Source organism: Malaya genurostris, chromosome 2 (assembly GCF_030247185.1).
Source record: "Malaya genurostris strain Urasoe2022 chromosome 2, Malgen_1.1, whole genome shotgun sequence".
NCBI classification, from domain to species: Eukaryota; Metazoa; Arthropoda; class Insecta; order Diptera; family Culicidae; genus Malaya; species Malaya genurostris.
Window position 1 is genome coordinate 35,728,336 of NC_080571.1, and position 27,895 is coordinate 35,756,230.

General features: G+C 36.6%; 1 protein-coding gene across 1 annotated transcript in view; it reads left to right on the forward strand.

The window, feature by feature from the left end:
* LOC131430015 (titin homolog) overlaps positions 1–27,895 on the forward strand; it is a 479,674-nt gene that overhangs the window by 30,806 nt on the left and 420,973 nt on the right. Inside the window, exons 2-5 of the mRNA XM_058594621.1 lie at positions 11,310–14,712; positions 23,036–23,150; positions 23,215–23,901; positions 23,970–24,198. Of these exons, the coding sequence (XP_058450604.1) occupies positions 11,318–14,712; positions 23,036–23,150; positions 23,215–23,901; positions 23,970–24,198 (4,426 nt within the window). The 5' untranslated portion in view covers positions 11,310–11,317. The remainder of the gene's footprint in view (positions 1–11,309; positions 14,713–23,035; positions 23,151–23,214; positions 23,902–23,969; positions 24,199–27,895) is intronic.

Below are 27,895 nucleotides of genomic sequence, written 5' to 3' on the forward strand. Positions count from 1 at the left end.
GGCAATATACATAACTTTTCGTTTGAGTGTTTGAACAGAATGATTTTACAAGGATAAATTTTTAAATATTACAATTTAATTCTGTTATAAGTATATCACGTCACTATACCAATTCACTATGTATCTCACGACACTATAAATCTTGTATAATAAACGTCACATCACATATGCACATTTCGAATACAATTTATATTCATCTTCAATGTGATAGTTTTGTTTAGTTATTGAAAGAATGCTGTAATGTTGTTCCTTTTATATGAAACGGAAGTAGGTAGATTCCTACAACAGGTATAAACACCTCGAAAAAATTATCTAATTTGTTTAGGGTAGGGAGAGATTAAGTGTTTTCTATGTTTGTCTGTACCCTGTGTGTAGGTAGTAACTTAAAGAGCCAGAAAGACCTATTTCCTTGGTCTCTGTTTAGTAAAGAAGTGGAATTGTGTTTGAAAATTTCCAGACTTTCTGCCGAATCTAATTTCCATGGGTTGGAAATTTGTCTTAAAATTTTTATGTCATTTGTAGTGAAATCATGGTTTTCTGAAAAGGCATGCTCAGCGATTTCACACTGAAGATGAATATGAATTGTATTCGAAATGTGCATATATGATGTGACGTTTATTATACAAGATTTATAGTGTCGTGAGATACATAGTGAATTGGTATAGTGACGTGATATACTTATAACAGAATTAAATGGTAATATTTAAAAATTTATCCTTGTAATATACATAAGTTTTTCTTCGCCGTGGCATCCACAATACATAGTACTTTAAACCTAATACATTTCAAATATCATATTAGTATTTTGGTATTCATTAGTTAATCTAAACACCGGTTTTATCAAGCGATTTGCTATTATAAATTACATTCAAAAAAATACATTTTTTTATACATGATCTTGTAACTATTTCAAGTTTGTTTGTATCAGTTCATCACTTTTATTTTTATAAGATAGCTGACTATTGGTTGAACTCATGGAAGAGAGAACAGTCTAACATAAAATAAAATTTAAATTGGAACTCCAATGGACTTAATGAAATGATAAAGAAGTTTCATGTATGTAAGGTCACGACAAGCAAGAATGTCGCGAACTGGGACATTGGATAGTCTACCTTGGGTACGCAAGAAATTTATTAGTTGAGATCTGACATCACGATATTCCACGCATGTCCAAATGACATGATCAATATCGCGATAACCTTCGCCACAAGTACAATGATTAGTTTCGGAAAGTCCAATTCGAAGGAGATGTGCATCTAACGTGTAGTGATTGGACATGAGTTTAAACATCACACGAATGAAGTCCCTACTCACATTGAGTCGATATTTTAGGAATAATTGAGTGCATCCACCGACCCAGATCATCTTTATTCCAAGAAGCTTGCCAGCTGGCAAGTGTTCTTTGGCGAGACGCGCTATAGAATTCGTTGAAAGCAATCGGTCTCTCATAAATTTCACCCTCAATAGCACCACGTTTGGATAAAACATCGGCCCTTTCATTGCGTTTGATTTGCACTCAGACTATCTGTTAAGAGAAAATAATGGTTTGGAGATAATGGGACGATTACACTCAAACTATAATAAACTGCTGGTAACTCTGCTATATAAACAGATGCAGTTTCATGAAGCCTAAATGAAGCCGAAACATTATTGTTGAACATACCAAACCCAGTAGCCTCTCCAATTCGTGATCCGTTCGTGTAAACTATTTTCTCAGAGTCAATATGCCTGAGCTTACTTGTAAATATTTTTGGGATTTCCATCGAGCGTAGGTGTTCCGGGATTCCACGCACTTTGCGCTGCATGGATGTGTCGAAAAATAAAGTTGAATCACGGACATTTAGGAGGCTGACACGGATAGGAATATATCTTGAAGGGTTTTTTTTTTTTTTTTTAAATAATTATTTATTGGAATATGAGTTAAAATTAAATTATTAAGATTCAAATTGGGTGTTCAGCCACAAGTGGTGACTTTTCAGCCCTATTATATATATGATTTGGTTATTACCATGAGGACTTTATTTGCTTCCGCAATTCTGAGATTTTTGTGTAGGGAAAATTCTAAACCTACTTGTATTGTGTAATGGGGAAAAGGAACTTATATACTAACTTACTAACTAATACAGAGAGCGAATCGATTCAATTGAAGATTGCATCGATTTTTGTCGGAATTTGCTTATAATATTATGTGACATTACATCTAATGGTTCTATATTTGTGAGTCTGTGTAACTCATTTGTACTAAACCAGGAAGGACGCTTCAAAATCATTTTCAGAATTTTATTCTGAATCCTTCGGAACGTTTTCTTCCTGGTGGAACAACAGCTTGACCAAATTGGTACTGCATAAAGCATGGCTGGTCTGAAAATTTGTTTATAAATTAACAATTTGTTTTTTAGACAGAGCTTAGAATTTCTGTTTATAAGAGGATATAAACATTTAATATATTTATTACACTTTGCCTGGATTCCTTCAATGTGATCCTTGAATGTGAGTTTTTTGTCATACTTAGGTTCAGTATTTAGCTTGATCAGACCATGTCAATTCCAAGCCATTCAATTCGAGAATGTAATTATTGTTTGGTTTAAGAAAAGAAGCTCTTGGCTTATGAGGAAAGATAATTAATTGCGTTTTTGCTGCATTTGGTTTAATTTTCCATTTTGACAGATAATCACTTAAAATATTTAAACTTCTTTGTAGGCGACTGCAGATCACTCTTAGATTTCTACCTGTGGCTAACAGACTTGTGTCGTCACAGAATAGCGATTTCTGACAACCATCGGGTAGATTTGGAAGATCAGAAGTGAAAATATTATACAAGATTGGAGCTACGCTCGAACCCTGCGGAACACCGGCTCGTACGGGTAGCAATTCAGATTTACAATTCTGATAGCTAACCTGAAGAGTACGATCAGTTAAATAATTTTGAATCATTTTGATCAAATAAATAGGAAACTGGAAATTAGACATTTTTGCTATTAAACCTTTGTGCCAAACACTGTCGAATGCTTTTTCTATGTCTAGAAGAGCAACTCCAGTGGATAACCCAGAAGATTTATTTGATTTTATCATGTTCGTTACTCTGACAAGTTGATGAGTAGTTGAATGTTCATGACGAAATCCAAACTGCTCTGGTAAAAAAATTGAATTCTCATTTATATGAGTCATCATTCTCAACAAGATAATTTTTTCAAAAAGTTTACTGATAGAAGAAAGTAAGCTAATTGGTCGATAACTTGATGTTTCTGCTGGGTTTTTATCAGGTTTCAGGATAGGAATTACTTTAGCGTTTTTCCATCTTTTCGGGAAGTAAGCTAATGAAAAACACTTGTTGAAAATTTTAACCAGGAGTCTCAAGGCAACATCGGGAAGATTTTTAATAAGAATATTAAAAATTCCATCATTACCAGGAGCCTTCATGTTTTTGAGTTTCCTAATAATTGATTTAATTTCATCAAAATTCGTCTCAATAATGTCATCGTGTGATAACACTTGGGTTGAAATATGATCATACTTCAGTGAGACTTCATTTTCAATAGGACTCACAACGTTTAAATTAAAATTGTGGACACTCTCGAACTGCTGAGCTAGCTTTTGAGCTTTTTCACCATTTGTAAGAAGTATTTGATTTCCTTCCTTGAGAGCAGGAATTGGTTTCTGAGGTTTCTTAAGAACCTTAGAAAGTTTCCAGGAAGGTTTAGGATATGGTTTAATTTGTTCAACTTCTTTAGCGAAATTTTCATTTCGCAAAAGAGTAAATCTATGTTTAATTTCTTTTTGTAAATCTTTAACTATGTTTTTCATAGCAGGATCACGAGAACGTTGATATTGTCGGCGACGAACATTCTTCAACCGAATGAGCAGTTGAAGATTGTCATCGATGATAGGAGAATTTAATTTAGTTTGAGCTTTGGGAACTGAAAGATTTCTAGCTTCGATAATATAATGATTCAAATTATCAATTGCTGTGTCGATTTCCGCAGAATTTTCTAAAATAGTTTCATGATCCACATGATTTTCAATGTGAGATCTGTAATCCAACCAATTAGCTCTATGATAGTTGAAAATAGAACTAATTGGATTAATTATAGCTTCGTTGGAAAGTCTGAATGTTACTGGAAGATGATCTGAGTCAAAGTCAGCATGTGTAATCGGTTCACTACAAATGTGACTTTGATCTGTTAGAACCAGATCAATTGTAGACGGGTTTTTCACTGAAGAGAAACAAGTCGGATTACTGGGATGAAGAACTGTGAAGTAACCAGCTGAGAGTTGATTATGAAGTATTTTACCATTACTGTTATTTTGCCTACAATTCCACTGGACATGCTTAGCATTTAAGTCCCCTATTAAGAAAAATTTCGATCGATATCTTGTAAGTTTTTGCAAATCGCCTTTAAAGAAATTTATTTGTTCGCCGGTGCATTGGAATGGCAAATATGCTCCAGCGATGAAATAAATTCCATGAATGGTTTCAACTTCGATTCCCAAGCTTTCAATAACTTTAGTATTGAAAGAAGGTAAAATTCGATGTTTAATTTGCCGTTGGACAAAAATGGCAACTCCACCACCCATTCCAGTAAACCTGTCAAATCGATGAACCACATAATGTGGATTACTTTTCAATTTGACATTTGGTTTAAGAAATGTTTCTGTCACAATGGCAATATGAATTTTGTGAACTTTGAGAAAATTATAAAATTCATCTTCACTCGATTTCAAAAATCGAGCATTCCAATTTAAAATATTCAAATAATTATTTAACATCACTGTTAAATTTTAAATTCATTATAATATTATTTGCAAATTGCCATCCGATTTGAAATGCTTCAAAAAGTGATGAAGTCGAATTCATTTGGATGATCATTTGAAAAAGTTGATCTTGTGGGTAGATCATTTTATTTTCAGTTATATCGCCTAAATCGTCTTCATTTAAAGAAGCGAATGGCATTGAAGGAATATTGGTAGGTAGACTGCCATTAGAAGAAGGTGATTTGGCCGGTCTACCTATTAATAAATTGTTTTCGTTAGAATTATTTACATTAGAAGAAATAGGTGGTAGTTTTCTACCTAATATACCAGCATAACTGACATTAGAAGAAGATGATGACGAGGTCGATCTACCTGTCAATAAATTGTTTTCGTTAGAAGACGAATTGGCAGGCGTACCTGTTTTTTGTTTTAAATTCGAAGAAATAGGTGCCTTAGAAAAATTAGGCGTGGCATTTGTAACGGCCTTTTGATTTTCAGGTATGTTCTGTAAATTTAAGGTCGTTGATTTGACTTGTTGTCTAAGCGAACGAGCGTTTAAAATTTTTTCCCTGACAGGACATTTCAAATAATTGGATTTATGATTTCCATTGCAATTTGAACATGAAAATTTATCAGTGGTTTCATTCACTGGACAAACGTCTTTCGAATGCGATTTACCACAATTCAAACACCGTATATCCATATGACAATTTTTGGTTCCATGACCGAAGCCTTGGCAACGACGACATTGCGTTAAGTTTGCAATACGATTATGCCGTTTATAATGTTCCCAATGAATTTTAATGTGGGAAATGAAACGTACTTTTTCTAAAGTTTTCAAATTGTTTACATCACTTCGATTGAAGTGTATTAGGTAAAGTTCATGCGAAATTCCAGAGCGTGGTTTAGAAGTACCATTCGCTCTTTTTTTCATAAGTATTACTTGGGAAGGGGAAAAACCAAGCAATTCTTTTAGTTCATTTTTAATTTCATCAATACTTTGATCATTTGATAATCCTTTCAAGACAGCCTTGAAGGGTCTGTCTGATTTTATATCATATGAATAAAATTTATGAAGTTTCTCGGACAAATATCGAATAAGACGTTCGTAATCTTCCAATCCATCCACCAAGACTCGACATTCTCATCTTCGTCCGATTTGAAATGAGACTTTTACTTCCGGGAGAAAAGTAGAAAGCTCAGTACGGAATGCTTTGAAGTCGGAAATCATCACCGTCACTGGTGGCATAGATTGATGTTTCTTCCCAGAACGACAAGCGTCCATTTTGGGAATTTTTGAAGAATTTTCTTCTATGTCGCTACAATCGGATTCAGGAAGAATCTCGTAAATATTGTTAGACGGCATAGGATCAGCGGAAGGGAAATCCGTCCGTTGTCTTTTATTTTTACATTCAGATTCTATAATATCGTGAATGTTATTAGAAAAATGTTGAATAACTGATTGTGATTTATTCCGTATTGAATTATTTTTAGCCTTAGGCTTGTTGCCTTTCCGGTTGGACGCAGGCATTTTTGAAATAAATGAAATTTTAAATTAAATTAACTAGGCTAAATTAGTCTTCGATTAGACTCCTAGCTAGCCTTAAAAAAGGCTGATTAATTTCTTAGTCACTCTAATATCACTCTTTGTATCACTTAGTCACTCTAATATCACTCTTTGTATCACTTAGTCACTTAGTTAGTGATTCATATCTTGAAGGGTTGATTTCCTGTGACATATGGTTAAAATATACTGTCATGAATCTCAACACAACTAGCCTTTCGAAGTTATTAATAACCAGGGGATTCAGTACCTCACATCTTATTAGAACTCCCGCCAGAACTTCAAGACTCATTGTATGTGTCGAATGCATGCAGCCTAAGGCGATTTGCAAACAACGATACTGAATTCGCTCAAGTTTGATAATATGAGAGTATGCAGACAAACGAAAGCAAACGCATCCATATTCCATCACTGGAAGTATCGTTGTCTGATACAATTTTATTGAATCTTCCGGGTGAACACCCCACCAAGATCCTGTTATTGTTCGAAGAAAATTTACTTTTTGTTGGCAGTTTGTTATCAGATACCTAATGTGTCCTCCCCAAGTGCATTTGGAATCAAACCACACCCCGAGGGATTTGAAAGTCAAAACCTGCGCGATCATTCTTCCCATCATATGAAGCTGAAGCTGCGCTGGATCATGCTTTCTTGAAAAAAAGACGACCAGCTCTGTTTTCTCCGCAGAGAACTCGATACCCAGATGAACAGCCCAAACGGACAATTTATCTAAGGTATCTTGCAATGGTTTTTGCAGATCAATAGCTTTGGGTCCAGTAACTGAAACCACGCCATCATCTGCCAATTGTCTTAGTGTACATGGGGTTACTAGACAGCTGTCAATGTCATTCACGTAAAAATTATAGAGGAGCGGACTGAGGCATGAGCCTTGACGGAGACACATGTAGCTAATTCTGAATGTTGCCAAATCGCCATGGGAAAAATACATGCATTTCTCCGACAAAAGGTTGTGGAAATAATTTTTTATAACCGGTGGAAGTCCATGTTGATGGAGCTTGTCTGAAAGATCATCAATGGAAACTGAATCAAATGCTCCTTTAATGTCTAAAAATACAGATGCCATGTGTTGTTTTTGAGCGAAGGCAATTTGGATGTCAGACGGAAGTAATGCAAGGCAATCATTCATCCCTTTATTTATACGGAAGCAAAACTGAGTATCTGACAACAAACCGTTCGTCTCGACCCAAGTGTTGAGACGTCGAAAAATATTTTTTTCGAACAATTTGCTTATGCAGGACAACATTTCAATGGGTCTATATGAGTTGTGATTTTCCCGGCTTTTAAATGGCGATAACTTTCACTTGCCTCCAGTCAGGTGGGACAATATTTTGCTCAAGAAACTTGTTGAACAATTCCAACAAACGTCTTTTTGCAAGGTCGGGCAGATTCTTCACCAAGTAGAATTTAATTCTATCCAACCCAGGAACGTTATTGTTGCACGACATGGGTGCAATGAAAAATCCATCATTGAAAAGGGGCTATCAATGGAACCATTATTTGGAGAAGACTCCATAGTAATGCTATGCGTAGGAACAGAATCTGGACAATCTTTCCTCGCAAAGTCAAATATCCATCGGTTCGAGTATTCCTCACTCTCTGTTACGATTCCTTATTCGTCTGGTCGTATAACCTCACGTATATTGTTGAATATAATGTAATGGATATTTTATCCAAAACCAACGTTTGAAGTCGTTTGAAACTCCAAGATAACGATTTCCGGTTCATCGATCCATCTAAAAAACGGGCCTTATCCACCTAGCGGTGAGATTATATCTTTTTTTATCGATCAGCATGTGTTTTTCGCGTAAATAATCTTCGTTGTTTTTAGTTTTTAGTTGTAGATAGAAATTGTATGAAATCTTAAAATTATGCATTTTAATTCAAACGTGTGACAATCGATTAAGCATTCCATGAGTTGTAGAAGTGAGTTCCTCTTTAGAGTTTTTGTCATTAAATTGAAGTAAATTTTGATCCCGTTTCTTCAAAAACTGATGGACAATACGTGGTTTGGCCGGATAAAGCGTCATAGCATTACGCGAAAAAACACAATCGTTCCTGAATACCCATTCGATCCCATTTGTACCCAAAAACCACAACCCGACAAATTTGCTTCAGTGTCGCCTAATCGAAGATTTCTTCGGGGTTTTGAGCTCCTTGGTGTACAAAAATAACTGGAGAGCCACAAATTGCTAACAGTTGATTGGTAGAATCAAGAGATGCATTCGAAAAGTTTACATGAAGGCCGTACAACGCTCCTGTTCCGACATCAAACGGAAGCTTCGCCGAACATCCGATTACGGACCGTTTTCAAATGTACACTAATTTTTTTCAACAATGGACAATGTATCTTTAATTTCAATAAATCAGATCTTCTTCAAGTATGTTTGGCTTTTTTTGACAGCTTGAGAAAGAAATTCCAAAATTTTAGTTGCCACCCGTTATATAAAGAAGGTAAAAAGGTAAAACCATCACATATACATGCGTACAACACAAATGTATGTGGATAGCTTATTTTCGATACACTCCTTAGACTTAGCGGATCTGATGCGAGTAATTTAAATGGCAATAACTCTTTTTTGTTTACAGATGACGAACGAGAGCTGGAAGATCTTATGTAGCTTAAACTTTTGAATTTCATGAATTTCTTAATTAAATCAGCTATGTAAAACAAAATTGCACACTGACATTATTAATCATTAAACGTTGAATGCTTACATTTTCTATCATTATCTTCGCGTGTCAACTTACCTATAACTGCGCTCGTGACATTATTTCATGTAGCACCGAAAAACGTTACTCCATGTATCTGCATTTGACAGCACAACAAATCTGAATTTATGTGTCTCAGCCGATGCTCATAGAGTTTTGGTTTTTTACGCCTGCAAAAAAAATTGAAATTTGTTTCGAAGTGGAGCCGGAAATAATTTTTTTAACAAATATGTACGCAAAACTATAGTGCAATAGTTTCGGATTTCGTTCGTTAGCTCCTTTTGACTGGAGTACAGACTTCAATACCTCAAATTCAGTCAACTAATCAAATAATTCAACTTCTTATTTAAACTGTTTTTTGTCAACACATATTTTTAATTCCATAGACTATGGTATGTTATCTTTATTAATATTTGTTTTGATATTTCCTTGTGCATCACTGTGATTCATTAAGTGCCAGTCATATTAGGACAGCTTGTAGTATGTCTCCTACTCCGACGTCTCGAAGTGAAACTTATGGATTTCGTCTTTTTTTTCTCAACAGGTAGTTCGAATGAGTTTTTGGTCGTATTTCTTTGTCCTTGCAGAAAAATTAAAAAACAATATGAAAATTCGTGATGGAATAAATAGTTTACCTTAAATCACGAAAGTTTCGAATTACGAATCATTTCATGAAGAAATATTTTTATCGGCTCTTCGATAGCGACGCATTGTTTTCATGATAATTACTAGCATACTTTGATGTCGTCGCATTTCCAGTAATTTTTTTATTCAACTATTCCAAATTGTCATAACTGTTTTACTGTTTAAACAGGCTAGGCTAAATTGATCGTTCTGTGAACCAAACATTGGCATTCCGAATGCATGGGACCTAGGGGTATTATTATATGTATTTGGCTAGAGTTCGACTCATAGAGCTGTCAAATTTTGTCTGCTGACTCATGGGTTGCTATGATTTATGCTGCATGGGTCGTTTAATCAGTTCAGGTGAAGGTGAACCGATCAAAAATCGGCAGTTTTTGTCCATATTTTAAAATGCAAACGTTATTCTGTATCGGATCTGTCTTCGGGTTTAAACATCTGTATAATACAGAGATATATATATATATATATATATATATATATATATATATATATATATATATATATATATATATATATATATATATGTGTATATATACATATATATATATATATATATATATATATATATATATATATATATATATATATATATATATATATATATATATATATATATATATATATATATATATATATATATATATATATATATATATATATATATATATATATATATATATATATATATATATATATATATATATATATATATGTATAACAGCTCTGCGTATGGGTTATTACATTGAATTTAGTCGAGCCGCATCGGTCAGATCATCGGCACGATTAACGGACCAACAGAGCATTCCACCTGCTTCAGGGTAAATTTTTCCAAATTTTACCCAATCGATTTTCTGCATTCTTCGACACCATTTTTGTTTAGTTAACAGTTTCCGAGAAAAAGGGTGATCTTTTGCTGGTACCATTTTGGCAACACTGTTTATTTTACAGATCACGCCTGTATCGTGTCTTATGTCATTTTCAAAGTTGCTCAGTTTGGTCTATAATTTAAACTGGCAAAGTTGGAGGAAGATCCACTTTTTTATTGAAAAATTGTGTTCAGCGACGAAGCTCATTTCTGGTTAAATGGAAACGTTAGCAAGCAAAATTGCCGCATCTGGAGTTAAGACCAACCAGAATCATTGCCAAAAAGTCACTGTTTGGTGTGGATTATAAGCCGGTGGCATTATTCGTGAATTCGAGAAAATTTTCATGAAATCATCTTCAAACATTAAATTATATTGATCGTACTATCGATTCCAGTAAATATATCGTCAATTTTCTCAAACTTATGGTGTTAATTTTACAAATCATATCGTTTGCCTCTTAAAAAATCACCCTTTATAGCTTCATGACTTACTTAGTCGCTAACTAATTATGTTTTCATTTAAAGCCAAAACTAACCCAGTTCCAACCAGAACTGCGATCAAGTCCATATGTTTGACAGCAACTGGGTTGAATTTTGCTTTAAGAGAAAACGTCATAAGATAAAATAATCTCATCTAAAGCACTTTTTGAGAAATGGCAAAACAAAACTGTAACTAAAACATGCTACTATTATACGGCTATGAAAACAAACTCTAACGCCTTTCTCTTCCCTTTTTTTCTCTATCTCTTGTTACAGAACCACGCATGAAGACAAAAAAACAGTTGGCAGCGGCCGCTGCAGCGGCAGCAGCAGCCGCCGAGAAGAAAGCCGCAAACGCGTCCGCTTCCGATGTTCCACTGAAAAAACCGCTCAAACGCCTCCAAACAAAAACCAAAGAAAGTACACCGAAACTGGTTGAATTCTCGGTTCCGCCGGGTCAAGCACAGCAATCCAAACAATCACAACCCGGAACAGTGAGGGGAAAAACTGTGACTAAACCGACCGTTGGTCCGAAATCTCCTGTCCCAACAAAACCGGAACCGGCCACTCCTTCCAGTAAAGTGTCAGCAACATCCTCGGGATCGACCAAACAAAACAAGCCCACTAAGCATGAGTCCGCTTTGAATCCTGTCAGTCCGGCCGGAACCAGTGCAAAATCATCGGGTCTGGCTTCTCCGAAAAGGACCGGCAGCTTAAAAAAAGCGGATCCCGCCAAAAGCAAAAACTCAACACCCACCGGTAGCGGTGTTAAAAAACCATCCGCTGGAGAGAAAAAGAAGATTCAAAAAGAGCTGAAAAATCTTGGCATCACCGATAGGACTATCAATCAACTCGACACGACCGTGGTCGAATGCAATCCGTCAATCAGTGAGATGGTGAAAACCAAATCACGTGCCACCGTCAGTCAGCAAAAGTATAATGAGATCGGTTTGCTGGGTGGTCCCACGGGTGCCGGTGGGACAACCCACAAGGCTGCCACCGTAGCTGCTAATTCCGCAAAACCGGACGGTTCTCCCGCTCTGACGGGTAACGACACTAATAAACCCTCGGAAGCAGTTTCCACCGTGGCCCCTGGATTGGTCTCTACCGTCGCAAATAGAAAAAAGACTCCTTCGGGTTCGCAGAAGACAAAGGACCATCCGACCGCGGCCAAAGAGGACCCCAAACTGCGCGAGACTACTGTGGATCGTGGGGAAGGTGCGAAAAACAAAAGCCCAGCCATGACACTGCCAACGCCTGCGCCGCTGCCGTTAGCCGCTAAAGAAGATGTCAAAGTGCCGACCGGAGCAAAGACGGTTCCCGATAGTAAAACTAAAGCGAAAAAAACCGAAAGCAACGACGATGATAATGATAATGGTACGGCAGAAAACAAGCCGGTAAAAAGAAACACCTCTGCGTCGTCTTCTGCGGTTTCAACGCCGGCGGTTCCCAAGGCAAAGCCCCGATCCAAGAAGGCCATTCTGGAAGAAAAAAGGGCAGCCGAAGCAAAGGCTGCTGCTGCTGCTGTTGTTGCTGCGGCGGAGGTCTCGACTGCTGGTACGGTAGAACCGGCTCCTGGCAGTGCTGTAAAACAAGCCGAAGCCGAAGACAAACAAAAGGCCGAAGAGGAAAAAACATGTTCCCTCGTTGAACTTGAACCGGACGACCGGCATGAGGCCGAGGTCCAGAGTCGCATCGAAGATATTGTAAAAGCACTGGAAGAGGAGGAAGCGAACGAAGGGCAGGGTGCCACGGTGGTAGCACATCCGAAAGCAGACGAGATTAAGATAGAGCCCCGGGTGGACCCCGAACAATCAGCGAAAGAAAAGAAACAGACGAAGGTGATGAAACCGAAAAGTTCTAAGTCGGTTCCGAAAAAACCACGCAAAACGCCAACCAAAAAGCAACCGAATGATGAAATGCCGGGCAGCAATGTTGAGACTTTGAATGAATCAATTAGCTCTGCAAATGATACATCCGCTGTCGGGATGACAGAAAAACAATTAGCCCCGTCGAGTCCTGCCGGAGACCCCGGGAAATCATCACCGGCGAAATCCGTCACTGTCAAAACCGTTGCCAATTCAACGGCCAAACGAAAATATGTCAGAAAACCTAAAAACTTGAGTGCTTCGATCAAAGTAACCGGTCCCAATGACGTACCGGATCCGACTGTAAGTAGTGCGGTTTCTCAAGAAACGTCACAAAAAGATGCTTCCGCCAAGACTGAACAACAGAAACAACAAATCGCTCCACCCATAGCCCACAACAGCTCATCTCAGCCAAGCGAACCGACAGAATCTCCCGAACCTCCGAAAACGATTCGATCTTCCACGGAAAACGATGACGACGTTCCGCTTAATCGGCTGAAAAATATTACAAAACCGGACCCCGTCAGCACCTCGGAATTATTCATCGCACCGCCGAAACCGTTGGTGGTGCCACCGGAACCGATGAGTTCCGGTAGTTCCAATCCTGCCACCCCGCTGCTTGCCAGTTTGCTAAGCCAACCGGCGGTCAAATCGAAGAGAAAGTACGCTCGTAAAACTCCGGTAGCGCCGGGACCGGCTGCCCCCGGCAAGAAACTACCGCCCAAACGTTCTCCGGAAACACCCAAAGAACCACGGGATAAAAAGTCCGAAAAAAAGGACGTCTATGACTTTGACGATTCCGAAAGTGACATCGACACTCCCGTCAAGGCCGGCAAGCCGACATTCAAGCGAAAACCGCTGGAATCTTCTTCGTCGTTGAAGGACGATGATGAGTTTGAAGAAGCTCAGCCTCTGGATGTGAAAGCGGCCGAAGAAGAGAATAATCTTTCTCCGGTGAAACATGAAAAGAAAATCGATTCCGAACAGGAGAAAGAGCTGCCTAAATCGCCGAAGAAATCGTTGTCTAAATCCGAAGAAAAATCCAAGAGCTTAGAGGCATCCCATTCCAAACCAGGCCTATCCGAATCGGAACATTCAAAGGACGATAACGATGACGACAATGACGAAGACGATGACGACGACGAGGAGGAGGAGGAGGAATCGGACCAAAGATGTCGTGTCCCGATCAGTCGCAAAGTGAAACAAGAGGTACGGGACAGCTCGGACGATGACTCGGATGGTTATTCGTCGGAGGAATCGGTACGAACGCGAATAGTGAAAAAACGGCTGACGGCAAAAACACGGCACCTGAAACTGTACGGATTTTGGTCCGGTCCGAAGCGGCATCGTGTCGCGTCCTTGAATGCGATCGCCAAGGTACACTGTTTGTACGAGAACGAAACCCGTGCCGCACTGGAAGCTAGCCTGATGAAGCAGATTCCGTCGAAAGTGTCCCGGGCGGTTGCCGCTAAGGTGGTGAAGAAGGAAAAACTGGAAGATGAAGACAAAAAGAATGAAGCTAGTGCAGTGGCAAAAGAAGACAAAAAGGATGACAAAAGTGACAAAAAAATGAGTGCCCATGAAAAGAAGGAAAAAGAAGATGAGAAAAAATCGAAAACAGTTCAAGTGAAAGAGGAAAAGAAGAAAGCGGTGAAAATGGTAGAAATTAAAGACGATAAGAAGAAAGAATCTAAAAAATCAGAAGCAAAAGAAACTAAAAAGGACAGCAAAAAGAAAGAAAAGGAGAAACCGAAAGAAGAGTCCAGTAGTGAAAGTGACGAAGATGAATCGGAGGAAGAGGTTGTTACACGGTAAGTACCTAGATAGTAAAACATGGGTCATTTAATATCTGGACGCAAATAAATTCATTTGTTTAATGATATAACAATGTTGAATACTCAAAAAAAGGACATTTACTCCCAAACCTCTATTTACGAACCAAATTGAATCGATTCGTAAAAAAAGTTCACGCTTTTCGGGAATTGTTTCGTGAAATTTTTTTTGGGTGATGAATATTGTGAAACCTTATCGAATTATTATTATTGAAATAGATGTCGGAAAAACCAAAACGACGGCTTTCGGTTTATTAACTTTCTTTGACCCTTTCAGTATGTGAACTTTCGCAACCTATTTGACATGTACGTAACGAAGGTACGATGTTCGAGGTCGTTCAGAAAAGCAATATGACGGCTACTGGTTTAAAACGAATAGATACGGGTTAAATGAATAGATACCGAAAAACATACACACCAAAAAAATTTGAATTTAACAGGTGACTTAATCCCTAATACGATGTAATTCATAAAGACCTTATTTGTCAAATAACGGAAAATCTCATTTGTGATGACTTAAGGCCATCGTCCAAGTACCATGCGCGCGGGTGGTTTTATAAAATTTTCGATGGAAATTTCGAAAAATTTGACAAAACCAAAAACATACAGACCTTTGAAATGCTTTTATCTATCTACAGGGTGAAAATGGCTGGAAAATTCGGAGGATTTTCCGAGTCTTATCAAAAATAGCTCTGAAAAATGAGTGTTTTTGTGATCTTTCACAATTATCTGGAAAAATAATGCGATGACATAATTTTTTTTTTCAAATAAACCTTATGATGGATACAAAGATTACATTCGGACACATTTTTGGAAAACCTTTTCACGCTTTTCAAAGAAAATGCACGAATTTCAAAAATTTCCACGAAATCGGTTATATGAGTTCGTTGATTTTCCATGAAAAGCGTGAAAAGGTTTTCCAAAAATGTTTCCGAATGTGATCCTTGTTGCCAGCATAAAGTTTTCTTGGAAAAAAAATTTCATTCCATCGAATTATTTTTTCAAATGATTGTGAAAAATCACAAAAAAGGCTCATTTTTTCAGTGCTATTTTTGATAAGACTCGGAAAATCCTTCGAATTTTCCAGCCATTTTTACCCTGTAGATAGATAAAAGTATTTCAAAGGTATGTATGTTTTTGGTTTTGTCAAATTTCAAAAAATTTTCATCGAAAATTTCCTAAAACCACCCGCGAGCATGGTACCTGGACGATGGCCTTAATGTTAGATGAGCTTGAATATTACTGGTTTCGCTGTAACTTGCGTTCTGCTGGCAGGTGCGACTGTATGAATTTAAATGCACCTTTTACCAGTCATGCAGATGTGTGCTTCTGTGGCTCAGTCGAATAACAGACGTACTTGCGATCCAATGATGCTCGGTTCAAGTCGCGGCGGTTGCTATCAGCGTTCTTTTTTTATTTCAACGAATTTCATGTCATGGAGTTTTAGACACAATATTAAATGTTCTTCCACGTGAATTTGCGTGAACTGCGACGCTCCATTTATGTGCATCTAATAAGATGTAAAATCACAGGGATTTTTTTAAGTGATAGAGGCATGATACAGTTGACCGGAAAGTATTTATTTTCAAGTAAAAAGGTCTGGAAAATCGTACCCACTTATTTGAAAAGGACCGTACAAAACACTATCATGCCCATTTTACCCCAAGCTCCCTTGATTATATAACATAAAATCGAGATACCTGCAGAAGTTTAGATAAAGTGTTTTTGATGTAAAAAAGTTTAACAATTCGATTGCATATAGTTTCAATGACCGTACCAAATTCGTTGAGCCGTTTTATCCTAATTTTTATCTAGTACTAACATTCAGTTAGACTAGAATACATAATACTAAGGCAAAAAAGTACGAGTCTGTAATGTCAGAGACATAACTGGATGTCGTGAATACAAGCTTTTTCACAAATGGGCGGTTCCAACGGTCACACATATGGACACTTATAGAATTTTGACGTCGATTATCTCATTTCGGATTTGATAATTTCATTGAAAGAAACTATCAAGATGCTGTACAGGATTCATTTCTGACTTTTAGAAGGATAAAATTGTGGAATTCTCTACGATATTTAGCACAGTTTGGAACATTTTTCTCGAACGAAATAAAAAGTGCACGAAGCAAACCAAATTAATTTGGATTTGCAAAGGAGTAATCTTAATAGTTCTTTAGAAAACTTTTAGAGCCATTAGAACGGCTGATTTTATATGTTGTCCACTTTTCGTTTTCTTTCTCTCCAATGCAAACGACCAGCAGTTCTTCTGTCTGCCTCAATCGCTCTTGCTTGAATTGAAACTAGCTTGGCGAACAAACCGCAACACATCCGCTTGCAGTGCCAAATGATGCCAAACTGGTTTAATGCGTCTTCTCGCCTTGACGACCGGAAGGAAATGAGAACTACGACCTGTGCGTTTCTTTTTTCAACCACGCAGAAGGTGCGCTCTCCGATGCCGCTGCTTGAATGCGTCTTCTCGCCCTGACATCTGCTTCCATCCAACACACAAGAAGAAATGATCGATTTTCGACCACGGTTCCCCTTTTATAACGTTCAGTTGATGAAATGGTGAAAGAATTATGTTGCTGCCATTAGTACAAGTCGAGATATTCACGATTAGGTTCTGCCACATGGCTAATTTGGAAAAGGCGCCCCATAGTAAAGTAAGTCGTAAGTATTCACGACAAAAAAACTAACGCTCGTTAATTGTTTTCGACGAAAAACAGTACATTTTGCAGAAAAATTCAATTCTAAATTTCCCTTGAAAAATGCCATCAGAAAACGGCCGAAACGTCGGAACGGAATTAAATCGTTTGCCTAGTGATTTGGGGCTGAGAAAGCCGTCAATACTTATATAAACTCATCTTCCAGTCGTTACAACCATCATATGTAAGCACTTACTTATGAAAACCGTTCCGAAAATATGCTTATTATGAAGATATTCGGGTAATTCGAGTAATATCGACAAAATTTGTAAGGGATTTCAAGGAATAGCAATTAACCGGAAGCCACCATTTTGCATTCCGGAACGACCTCAAACATAGTTTTCCTTTTTCTATTCATCAAACCGTTCCGAAAATACCTATATTCATGGTATGTAAAGGAAATCGATTAACCGGAGGTCGCCATCTTGGATATTCAAGCGAAGTAGAGAATCCATTTCCTGCAAATACTGATGATTTTCGTTCTAAAATTATTCATTATATTAGGGGAAGATGTTCGGTTACCGGCACTTTTGACAGAAAGCAGATAGCGTCATTTCGACAAATGTCATGTGTGTGTGTAATAGCAGCACGTTCTTTTTGCGCCGAATACCAAAGCAAACAGACGCTTGTACTTTATGCTGCGTTCAAAACAAATTTAAATTGCGCGAAAACCAACGCAAAAGTTTTTTTCTGATTTTTTTTAAAGTATCATAAATTGGAGAGTATCAATCGGAAAGGTGAGTGGATTAAATATTTATGAGGTGAAATCGATCTATTTCATGATTTAATACCGGATGCTATCAAAATTTCCGCAACCAAAGATTTGTTTTGTCATTTTCAAAGTGTCTACCGATTTCGGTTACCCTTCGTTTTTATCGACAAATCGTGAAAAATTGTCAGTGATATGCAGTGCTGCTGTCGAGACAAAGCAAGTCAAAGTTTTGGCCAAACATCTAGCTGCTCATACAGCAGATGGAACGGCTAAGAAAAAACGTGGAAGACCGGCCAAAACAACACCAAAAGCTCCACCTTACAAATCATCGACCAAGAGAGCCAAGGCGAAGTCACCATCGGACAATGGAAGACTTTTGTCCAAAACGCTTCTAAAAAGAAAAAAATCGGTTTTTTCTTTGAATAACTGCAGTCTTTCCTTAAATTTTTCCATTTTTAGCGAAATTTCTTGGGGTGCCGGCAACCGAACACCTTTTTTGAGATAGCCAAAATTTATCGCTTTACTAAATTGATTTTTTTTTTCGATCAAATGAATACACTTATGTCGTTTTTCATTGAAAAACACTGGTGGCGTGGATTGCTCTGGTTTTGCACTTTCGAGCAGAAATGCAACATTTTGACGGTGTTTCATTGCCATTTCTGCTCGAAAGTGCAAAACCAGAGCAATCCACGCCACCAGTGTTTCTCAATGAAAAACGCCATTAGTTTCTTAATCAGTTGTTAGCTAGGACCTTTAGCTTTCCATTGATGTATAGATGTCCGCATAATGTGCACTAAGAGCAAATTCAGCAGCTATAAGTTCTCTATGTAAGATCTATGATAGAGCAGAAACTGGAGCAAACGTATTCCCAGCAAGCCGTTCTAATTTTATTTATTCGACCAGTTCTTCTGTCAAATTTAAAACTGGTCTACGATGCCGTTCTATTTTTTGTATATTTGAAACACGAGTAAAACACTGCTGGAGCTGCTTGGTTTTCTTGTTAAAAAATCCAGATTTAAATTTTGTAACTGACATAAATTATGCATCTAGAACTAGAACACTCCTGAACAACCTGAACAACCGAACACTCTCCCTTATACATATCTAATTTTTTACGTTGAAAATTCCAAATAACGTAAGCTTTATTTACGTCATGATTCGATTTACGAGTCCCCGATGTTTACGTAAATAGAGGTTTGAGTGTTACTAGTTACTTTCTTGCTTGCTTTGAAAAACTACTGTTTTTGGACGATTTGGCTTTAAGCCACTGTTCCTTAATCTTGAAGGAGCGATATGCGACTGATTCCAACTTTGCCGTCCGATTGAATTCTTCATATCTATTGCGTCATATTCTCTATATATATTTGAATCATATCATTACTAGATAAGTAGAGCGAATTATACTTTGAACTAAGTTAACAAGAATATGGCAACACTGCTAAAAATGATAAAAAGATGGATGAATAAGTCTCGAGACTAACAATGGAAACAACATTTTTTTGCAAAATTTTTTTTTATTCATCAACATAATCACCTTTTAGGGTGATATAATGGTTCCAACGTTTTTCCAATTTTTCAATACCATGTTTATAAAAAAAATTATCTTTCGCTTCAAATTAAGCTTCAGTTTCAGTGATGACCTCCTCATTTGAGCCAAATCTTTTTCCCTGGAGCATTTTTTTAAGATCAGCAAAGAGCCAGTAGTCACTGGGGGCTAAATCTGGCGAGTATGGGGGGGGTGGGGAAGCAGATCAAAGCCCAATTCGTTCAATTTCTGAATCATCGACTCGTTGCTGTTTTTGTTCCATCGAAAGCAATCGCGGCACCCACTTGGAAAAGACCTTTTTCATTATTTTTTACCTTTTTCATGCTCAATTTTTCATGAAGGATAGTAAATACACTTCCATATGATATCTGTGTCATCTCAGCAATCTCACGGAGCTTCACATTACGATCTTTCATTATAATTTTTGTCACTTCACTCACATTTTCCGGTGTAACGGCTTCCACAGGTCTACCCGAGCGTTCCGCGTCATTTGTGTCGGTACGACCACGTTTAAACTCGGCGAACCACCGACAAATCGTTGCTTTTGATGGACAAGAGTCCGGATAACATTTTTCAATCCATTGTTTCGCTTGCACGGTGTTTTTACCCATTAAAAACAATGTTTTATCAAAACACGAAACTCGGTTTTTTCCATATTTTAAACAAACTACAAAACGACTTTACTTAAACCTCTATAAATCAGCTGTTTCTGGTCGGATCGACTTAAAATTTTGACCCGTTTCAAGCAAAGGGTAGTACTCTAGAAAGACGTTTACTACGAGCGCTATCTCTGCTTTAGTCTCGGGACTTATTGATCCATGTGTTAGTAGTTTCATGATGCCTTTTAACACTAAATAAGCAAAAAAAAATGAGTTAGGGCACATAACCATTTTGAAAATCCTTCGTTTCGTTTCGTCTTCGACTCATCAGCGCATGTTAGACATTGCACTTCGGTACAAAGCAAGAAAAGTGAACTGTAAATAGCAGAAATTTTACGCCTGCTTAGCGGTTCAAGTTGAACTTTTGGACGACTGTTTGTTCAACATAAACTGTTATGCACTGATGAGTCAAAGACGAAACGTAAGCACCTTCAATTTTGGAATGTTTGCGAAGATTCGTTTTCATAATTGCTCTGAATTTTTGAATCGGGTGAAGTTCCGGTGAGTTTTAGGCGTACCACTTTTTGGCTCAAAATCGACTCCGAAATGTATTGAGCGGTGCCAACTAACACAGCATTGATGCTCTATACTTCCTTATTAATGGCAAAAAAAAACGTTATTGTTAAATGAAAGTAACGCAAAGTCTTGACATTGCATTCCTTTTGTAGAATTTGTCTTTTCTGTTTGAACAGACTTCGCAGTCATAGCGTACAGGATCATTGCATGGCTAATACTACGATCCTACTGACACTAAGAATCCTTCCAGATCGGGACTCGAACATACTACAACTGATTTGTAAGACCAGCGATCTATGCATTGAACCGCCAACACGGGTAAATATTTTGATTCCGATATAATGAAGGAAGTGCATATTTTACAACATACGCAAATCACCTGCCAGATCAGAACTTTTTTTTGCAAATTTCGATCATCTTCTGGTACATCGAACTTGAACACGAACTCCCTGCCAGTTTCCTGCTAATAAACACCCTATAAACACGTAACCCATAATATTTGATGTTTTCCTGCACGAAACCGACTGACACTTTCAACTTTCTAGCGACATCTCAAATTGACTTGTGTGAATGGTTCACGAACTGTTACAATACTTTTCTGATTATTTTATTGTCTACTGGTTTTTATTGAAAAAATTGACTGATTTTGTGAAAATCACTAGTTTTTTGAAGGATTTATCATTATCGACAGCAGCTTTTTAAGAAAAAAATGGTTCAAAATGTTTAGCCCTTTTCAAAAGACAGTATGGATCAAATTTGGAAAAACAAAGTATGCAAAGTGAATTGTTTACACAACGTCTACATGACCAGAAAGTTCCATTCAAATCAGAGAAGGTACTGCCAACATTTGTTCGAGTTGGTGCTAAATTCGTTATATTTATAAAGAAGAGTTTTCATAACATATTTACTTTCATAAGTTTCGGGAGGGATTTGAATTCCTAAAACCTCCCCTTGTATACGCGCCTGCATAGAGATATCACTATAATTGAACGGCGTGGCACAACTTCTGTTCAGGCTGTTTTTTCGTGTGTTTCACATTCAAGGTGTTTTACTTAGCAAAACCGATATCCTCGAACACCAGCTAGTCATGGGTTCGAGTCCCTTCTTTGCAGTAGCTTTTTTCAAATGCATTTTTCCAATCTGTTTTGCTCGTTAGATACTGATCAAATTTAAAACTAGCACAACTAGCATGTACGAAAACTTTGCTGTTGTCGAATTTTCTTTGACTCTGAATGAAATAACATCAAAATAAATAATCCGGTGCGAAATAAATATTTCGATCACTACAAATATTTACTGATGAAATATAATTCGCAATATAATATTTTTTCATTGCCGTCTCACGAGGTGAGTTCACACTGACGCACACTGCTCTAAACCACTTCCAAAAACTGAGTTATCCCTTGCCTTCTTTGTCTCGAAAACGAGGTTTTTTCCGTAACTGCAAATATCTTGCCAGATCAAAAGCTTTCTGCGAATTTAATGGAAAAAAACAGAACTTGAACTTGCTAGAAACATCACCTAGATCAAAGGCTTTAAAGGATTTTTGTCCGGGAAGCTGCCTATAACCCGTCTTTACGTACGTTTTGTTGTCCAAGTTACTCACTGACCCAAACTCCTTCTCGCAGATGAACTCTCCGGACAGTGCTTTTCCTTCCGTTGAATTTCCTGACGATATCATAATTCGGTAGCTCTGAGTTTACCCTAATCAAATGCAGCTTCAGATTCTTAGTTCCACTGCAACGCTTGCTGTGATCTTGCCGATCGATAGTTTGCAACTTACGGAAATGTTCGAAACCATTTCACATAACTGATTTAGCCAATTTCAATGACTTCATATTTTTCCAACCTGACCTTGTCGAATTTTCAAAGAAAATGGGATTTTATTTTCGGTTCACGAATTCCATCAAGTATAACCTTTTAGAAACAAAATGATTCGGTAAGAGTTTTTCAGCAATAAAAGAGAAAACATTTGGAAACAAACTTCTGTCAAAGCTTGAAAAAAGTAAAAAAAATGTGTCCAGATATTAAAAGAATCAAGCTATATCGCATGTTGTACTGTGAAAAACTTTACTTCTAATTTGAAAGGGTTTAATTGAAAAACGATTGACTGTGAAATTCTCAAGCATTGCAATAATACCCCCAAAATAACGTTCCAGCACTTTGAGATGCGTTCCCGGACTTCGCGGAGTCGGCAAACACTGGGACCCGAATGCTTCCAGCATGGAATCGGAAGATGATCTTCTACCGGATTCCGATGAAACTTACGCACAGGTAGGAGCTTTTGTTTTTAGTGTAACCTAAAAATCCAATGCCATTTCATTACCCGCGATTCCAGGGAAAAGACACCGACCCGGTTAAAAAGCGCAAAATCAAACGCAAAATAGTCAAAAAACCTAAACCCAAACCGAAGAGCGAAAAGTCTGACAAGTCGGAAAAGCCCGACAAACCGAAACCGCCGGCCAAAAAAATCAAAAAAGAACTGAAAGCTCTCATGTCGGACAGTGAGAAGCAAGCGGAGGAGGACTCGTGTTCTTCGTCGTCCGGTTCCGAAAAGGTGGTGACTGCAAAGTCCAAACAAACCGATAGCAAAAAACGCAAACGGAAGCCCAAGGAGAAAAAGGAAGTCGTGGAGGTGCTGGCCAAAAAGCGAATGGCCAGTTTGAACGCAACGGCGATGCTTGCGGCCACCTACGAGGTTCAACGGATTCTCTATCGGAATACGGATTCCGATTCGGATAATCCAGCGCACAAACCGAAAACCAAAAAAGCAAAAGATCAAAAAGAAACAAAGGAGAAGGAAGCTGCAAAGTCCGAGGAGAAGAAGGATGCGAAAGAATCAAAAGAATCCAAACACGAAGAGAAACCCGCGGAAGCAATTGAGCCCATTAAGTCTCCTGAAATAGATAAATCAAAGGAAAAAGAAGAACCTAAAGAAAAGGGAAAAGAAAACACAATTACAGTTAAAACGGAACTTTTGCGAGATAGAAAAGATGAAACCGAAGTCAAGCGGGAGCTGGAAGAGGTAAGTTAGCCCTTTCAACGATTTCCTGTAGAATTGAAACTTCATGTTTTTCCGTCGTTCAACCACAGCCCCGTCCGATGTCCAGCAACGTTGTAATCGCCCAGGACACCGAGGTTACCATAACAGGTGTTTATGTGAATTCATCCCTCGGTGCCAATCAGGAAGCGTACTGCAAAATGCAGTACCGTGTTCAGCAGAGTGTTACCGAGGAACGCTTGGTACGCCCTGGGGAGGCACCTCCCCGATCCTACACACCGCTGACGGCCCTGTCCAGCATGCGACCGCCCAATGACCAAGGTAAAGTGTTGCCAAAGATTTGAAAGCTGTTTCAAAGTCATGTTTTCTTGTTTCCTTTGCTTTCTAATTTTCATTTCCATCAGTCCACGTCTGACTAAAAAGCGTTAATTATTACTTAATAATGACCAACGGTCAAAAACAAAACAAATAAAACGGGATAAAACAATTGAAAAACATGATCTAAAATACAATTTATGAAACTGGAAATTGGAAATTGGAAATTGGAAATTGGAAACTGGAAACTGGAAACTGGAAACTGGAAATTAAAAATTGAAAATTGGAAATTGGAAATTGAAAATTGGAAATTGGAAATTGGAAATTGGAAATTGGAAATTGGAAATTGGAAATTGGAAATTGGAAATTGGAAATTGGAAATTGGAAATTGGAAATTGGAAATTGGAAATTGGAAATTGGAAATTGGAAATTGGAAATTGGAAATTGGAAATTGGAAATTGGAAATTGGAAATTGGAAATTGAAAATTGGAAATTGGAAATTGGAAATTGGAAAATTGGAATTGAAAATTGAAAATTGAAAATTGAAAATTGAAAATTGAAAATTGGAAATCGGAAATTGGAAATTGGAAATTGGAAATTGGAAATTGGAAATTGGAAATTGGAAATTGGAAATTGGAAATTGGAAATGTGAAATTGGAAACTGGAAACTGGAAACTGGAAACTGGAAACTGGAAACTGGAAATTAAAAATTGAAAATTGGAAATTGGAAATTGGAAATTGGAAATTGGAAATTGGAAATTGGAAATTGGAAATTGGAAAATTGGAATTGAAAATTGAAAATTGAAAATTGAAAATTGGAAATCGGAAATTGGAAATTGGAAATTGGAAATTGGAAATTGGAAATTGGAAATTGGAAATTGGAAATTGGAAATTGGAAATTGGAAATTGGAAATTGGAAATTGGAAATTGGAAATTGGAAATTGAAAATTGGAAATTGGAAATTGGAAATTGGAAATTGGAAATTGGAAATTGGAAATTGGAAATTGGAAATTGGAAATTGGAAATTGGAAATTGGAAATTGGAAATTGGAAATTGGAAATTGGAAATTGGAAATTGGAAATTGGAAATTGGAAATTGGAAATTGGAAATTGGAAATTGGAAATTGGAAATTGGAAATTGGAAATTGGAAATCGGAAATCGGAAATTGGTAATTGGAAATTGGAAATTGGAAATTGGAAATTGGAAATTGGAAATTGGAAATCGGAAATTGGAAAATGGAAAATGGAAATTGGAAATTGGAAATTGGAAATTGGAAACTGGAAACTGGAAACTGGAAATTAAAAATTGAAAATTGGAAATTGGAAATTGGAAACTGGAAACTGGAAATTTAAAATTGAAAATTGGAAATTGGAAATTGGAAATTGGAAATTGGAAATTGGAAATTGGAAATTGGAAATTGGAAATTGGAAATTGGAAATTGGAAATTGGAAATTGGAAATTGGAAATTGGAAATTGGAAATTGGAAATTGGAAATTGGAAATTGGAAATTGGAAATTGGAAATTGGAAATTGGAAATTGGAAATTGGAAATCGGAAATCGGAAATTGGTAATTGGAAATTGGAAATTGGAAATTGGAAATTGGAAATTGGAAATTGGAAATTGGAAATTGGAAATTGGAAATCGGAAATTGGAAATTGGAAAATGGAAATTGGAAATTGGAAATTGGAAATTGGAAATTGGAAATTGGAAATTGGAGATTAAAAACTGGAAATTGGAAATTGGAGATTAAAAACTGGAAATTGGAAATTGGAAATTGGAGATTAAAAATTGGAAATTGAAAATTGAAAATTGGAAATTGGAAATTGGAAATTGGAAATTGGAAATTGGAAATTGGAAATTGGAAACTGGAAACTGGAAACTGGAAATTAAAAATTGAAAATTGGAAATTGGAAATTGGAAACTGGAAACTGGAAATTAAAAATTGAAAATTGGAAATTGGAAATTGGAAATTGGAAATTGGAAATTGGAAATTGGAAATTGGAAATTGGAAATTGGAAATTGGTAATTGGAAATTGGAAATTGGAAATTGGAAATTGGAAATTGGAAATTGGAAATTGGAAATTGGAAATTGGAAATCGGAAATTGGAAATCGGAAATCGGAAATTGGTAATTGGAAATTGGAAATTGGAAATTGGAAATTGGAAATTGGAAATTGGAAATTGGAAATTGGAAATTGGAAATTGGAAATTGGAAATTGGAAATTGGAAATTGGAAATTGGAAATGTGAAATTGGAAATTGGAAATTGGAAATTGGAAATTGGAAATCGGAAATTGGTAATTGGAAATTGGAAATTGGAAATCGGAAATTGGAAATTGGAAATTGGAAATTGGAAATTGGAGATTAAAAACTGGAAATTGGAAATTGGAGATTAAAAACTGGAAATTGTAAATTGGAAATTGGAGATTAAAAATTGGAAATTGGAAATTGGAAATTGGAAATTGGAAAATTGGAATCGAAAATTGAAAATTGAAAATTGGAAATTGGAAATTGGAAATTGGAAATTGGAAATTGGAAATTGGAAATTGGAAATTGGAAATTGGAAATTGGAAATTGGAAATTGGAAATTGGAAATTGGAAATTGGAAATTGGAAATCGGAAATTGGAAATTGGAAATTGGAAAATGGAAAATGGAAAATGGAAATTGGAAATTGGAAATTGGAAACTGGAAACTGGAAACTGGAAACTGGAAATTAAAAATTGAAAATTGGAAATTGGAAATTGGAAATTGGAAATTGGAAATTGGAAATTGGAAATTGGAAATTGGAAATTGGAAATTGGAAATTGGAAATTGGAAATTGGAAATTGGAAATTGGAAATTGGAAATTGGAAATTGGAAATTGGAAATTGGAAATTGGAAATTGGAAATTGGAAATTGGAAACTGGAAACTGGAAACTGGAAATTAAAAATTGAAAATTGGAAATTGGAAATTGGAAACTGGAAATTAAAAATTGAAAATTGGAAATTGGAAATTGGAAATTGGAAATTGGAAATTGGAAATTGGAAATTGGAAATTGGAAATTGGAAATTGGAAATTGGAAATTGGAAATTGGAAATTGGAAATTGGAAATTGGAAATTGGAAATTGGAAACTGGAAACTGGAAATTAAAAATTGAAAATTGGAAATTGGAAATTGGAAATTGGAAATTGGAAATTGGAAATTGGAAATTGGAAATTGGAAATTGGAAATTGGAAATCGGAAATCGGAAATTGGAAATTGGAAATTGGAAATTGGAAATTGGAAACTGGAAACTGGAAATTAAAAATTGAAAATTGGAAATTGGAAATTGGAAATTGGAAATTGGAAATTGGAAATTGGAAATTGGAAATTGGAAATTGGAAATTGGAAATTGGAAATTGGAAATTGGAAATTGGAAATTGGAAATTGGAAATTGGAAATTGGAAATTGGAAATTGGAAATTGGAAATTGGAAATTGGAAATTGGAAATTGGAAATGTGAAATTGGAAATTGGAAATTGGAAATTGGAAATTGGAAATTGGAAATTGGAAATTGGAAATTGGAAATCGGAAATCGGAAATCGGAAATTGGTAATTGGTAATTGGAAATTGGAAATTGGAAATTGGAAATTGGAAATTGGAAATTGGAAATTGGGGATTAAAAACTGGAAATTGGAAATTGGAGATTAAAAACTGGAAATTGGAAATTGGAAATTGGAGATTAA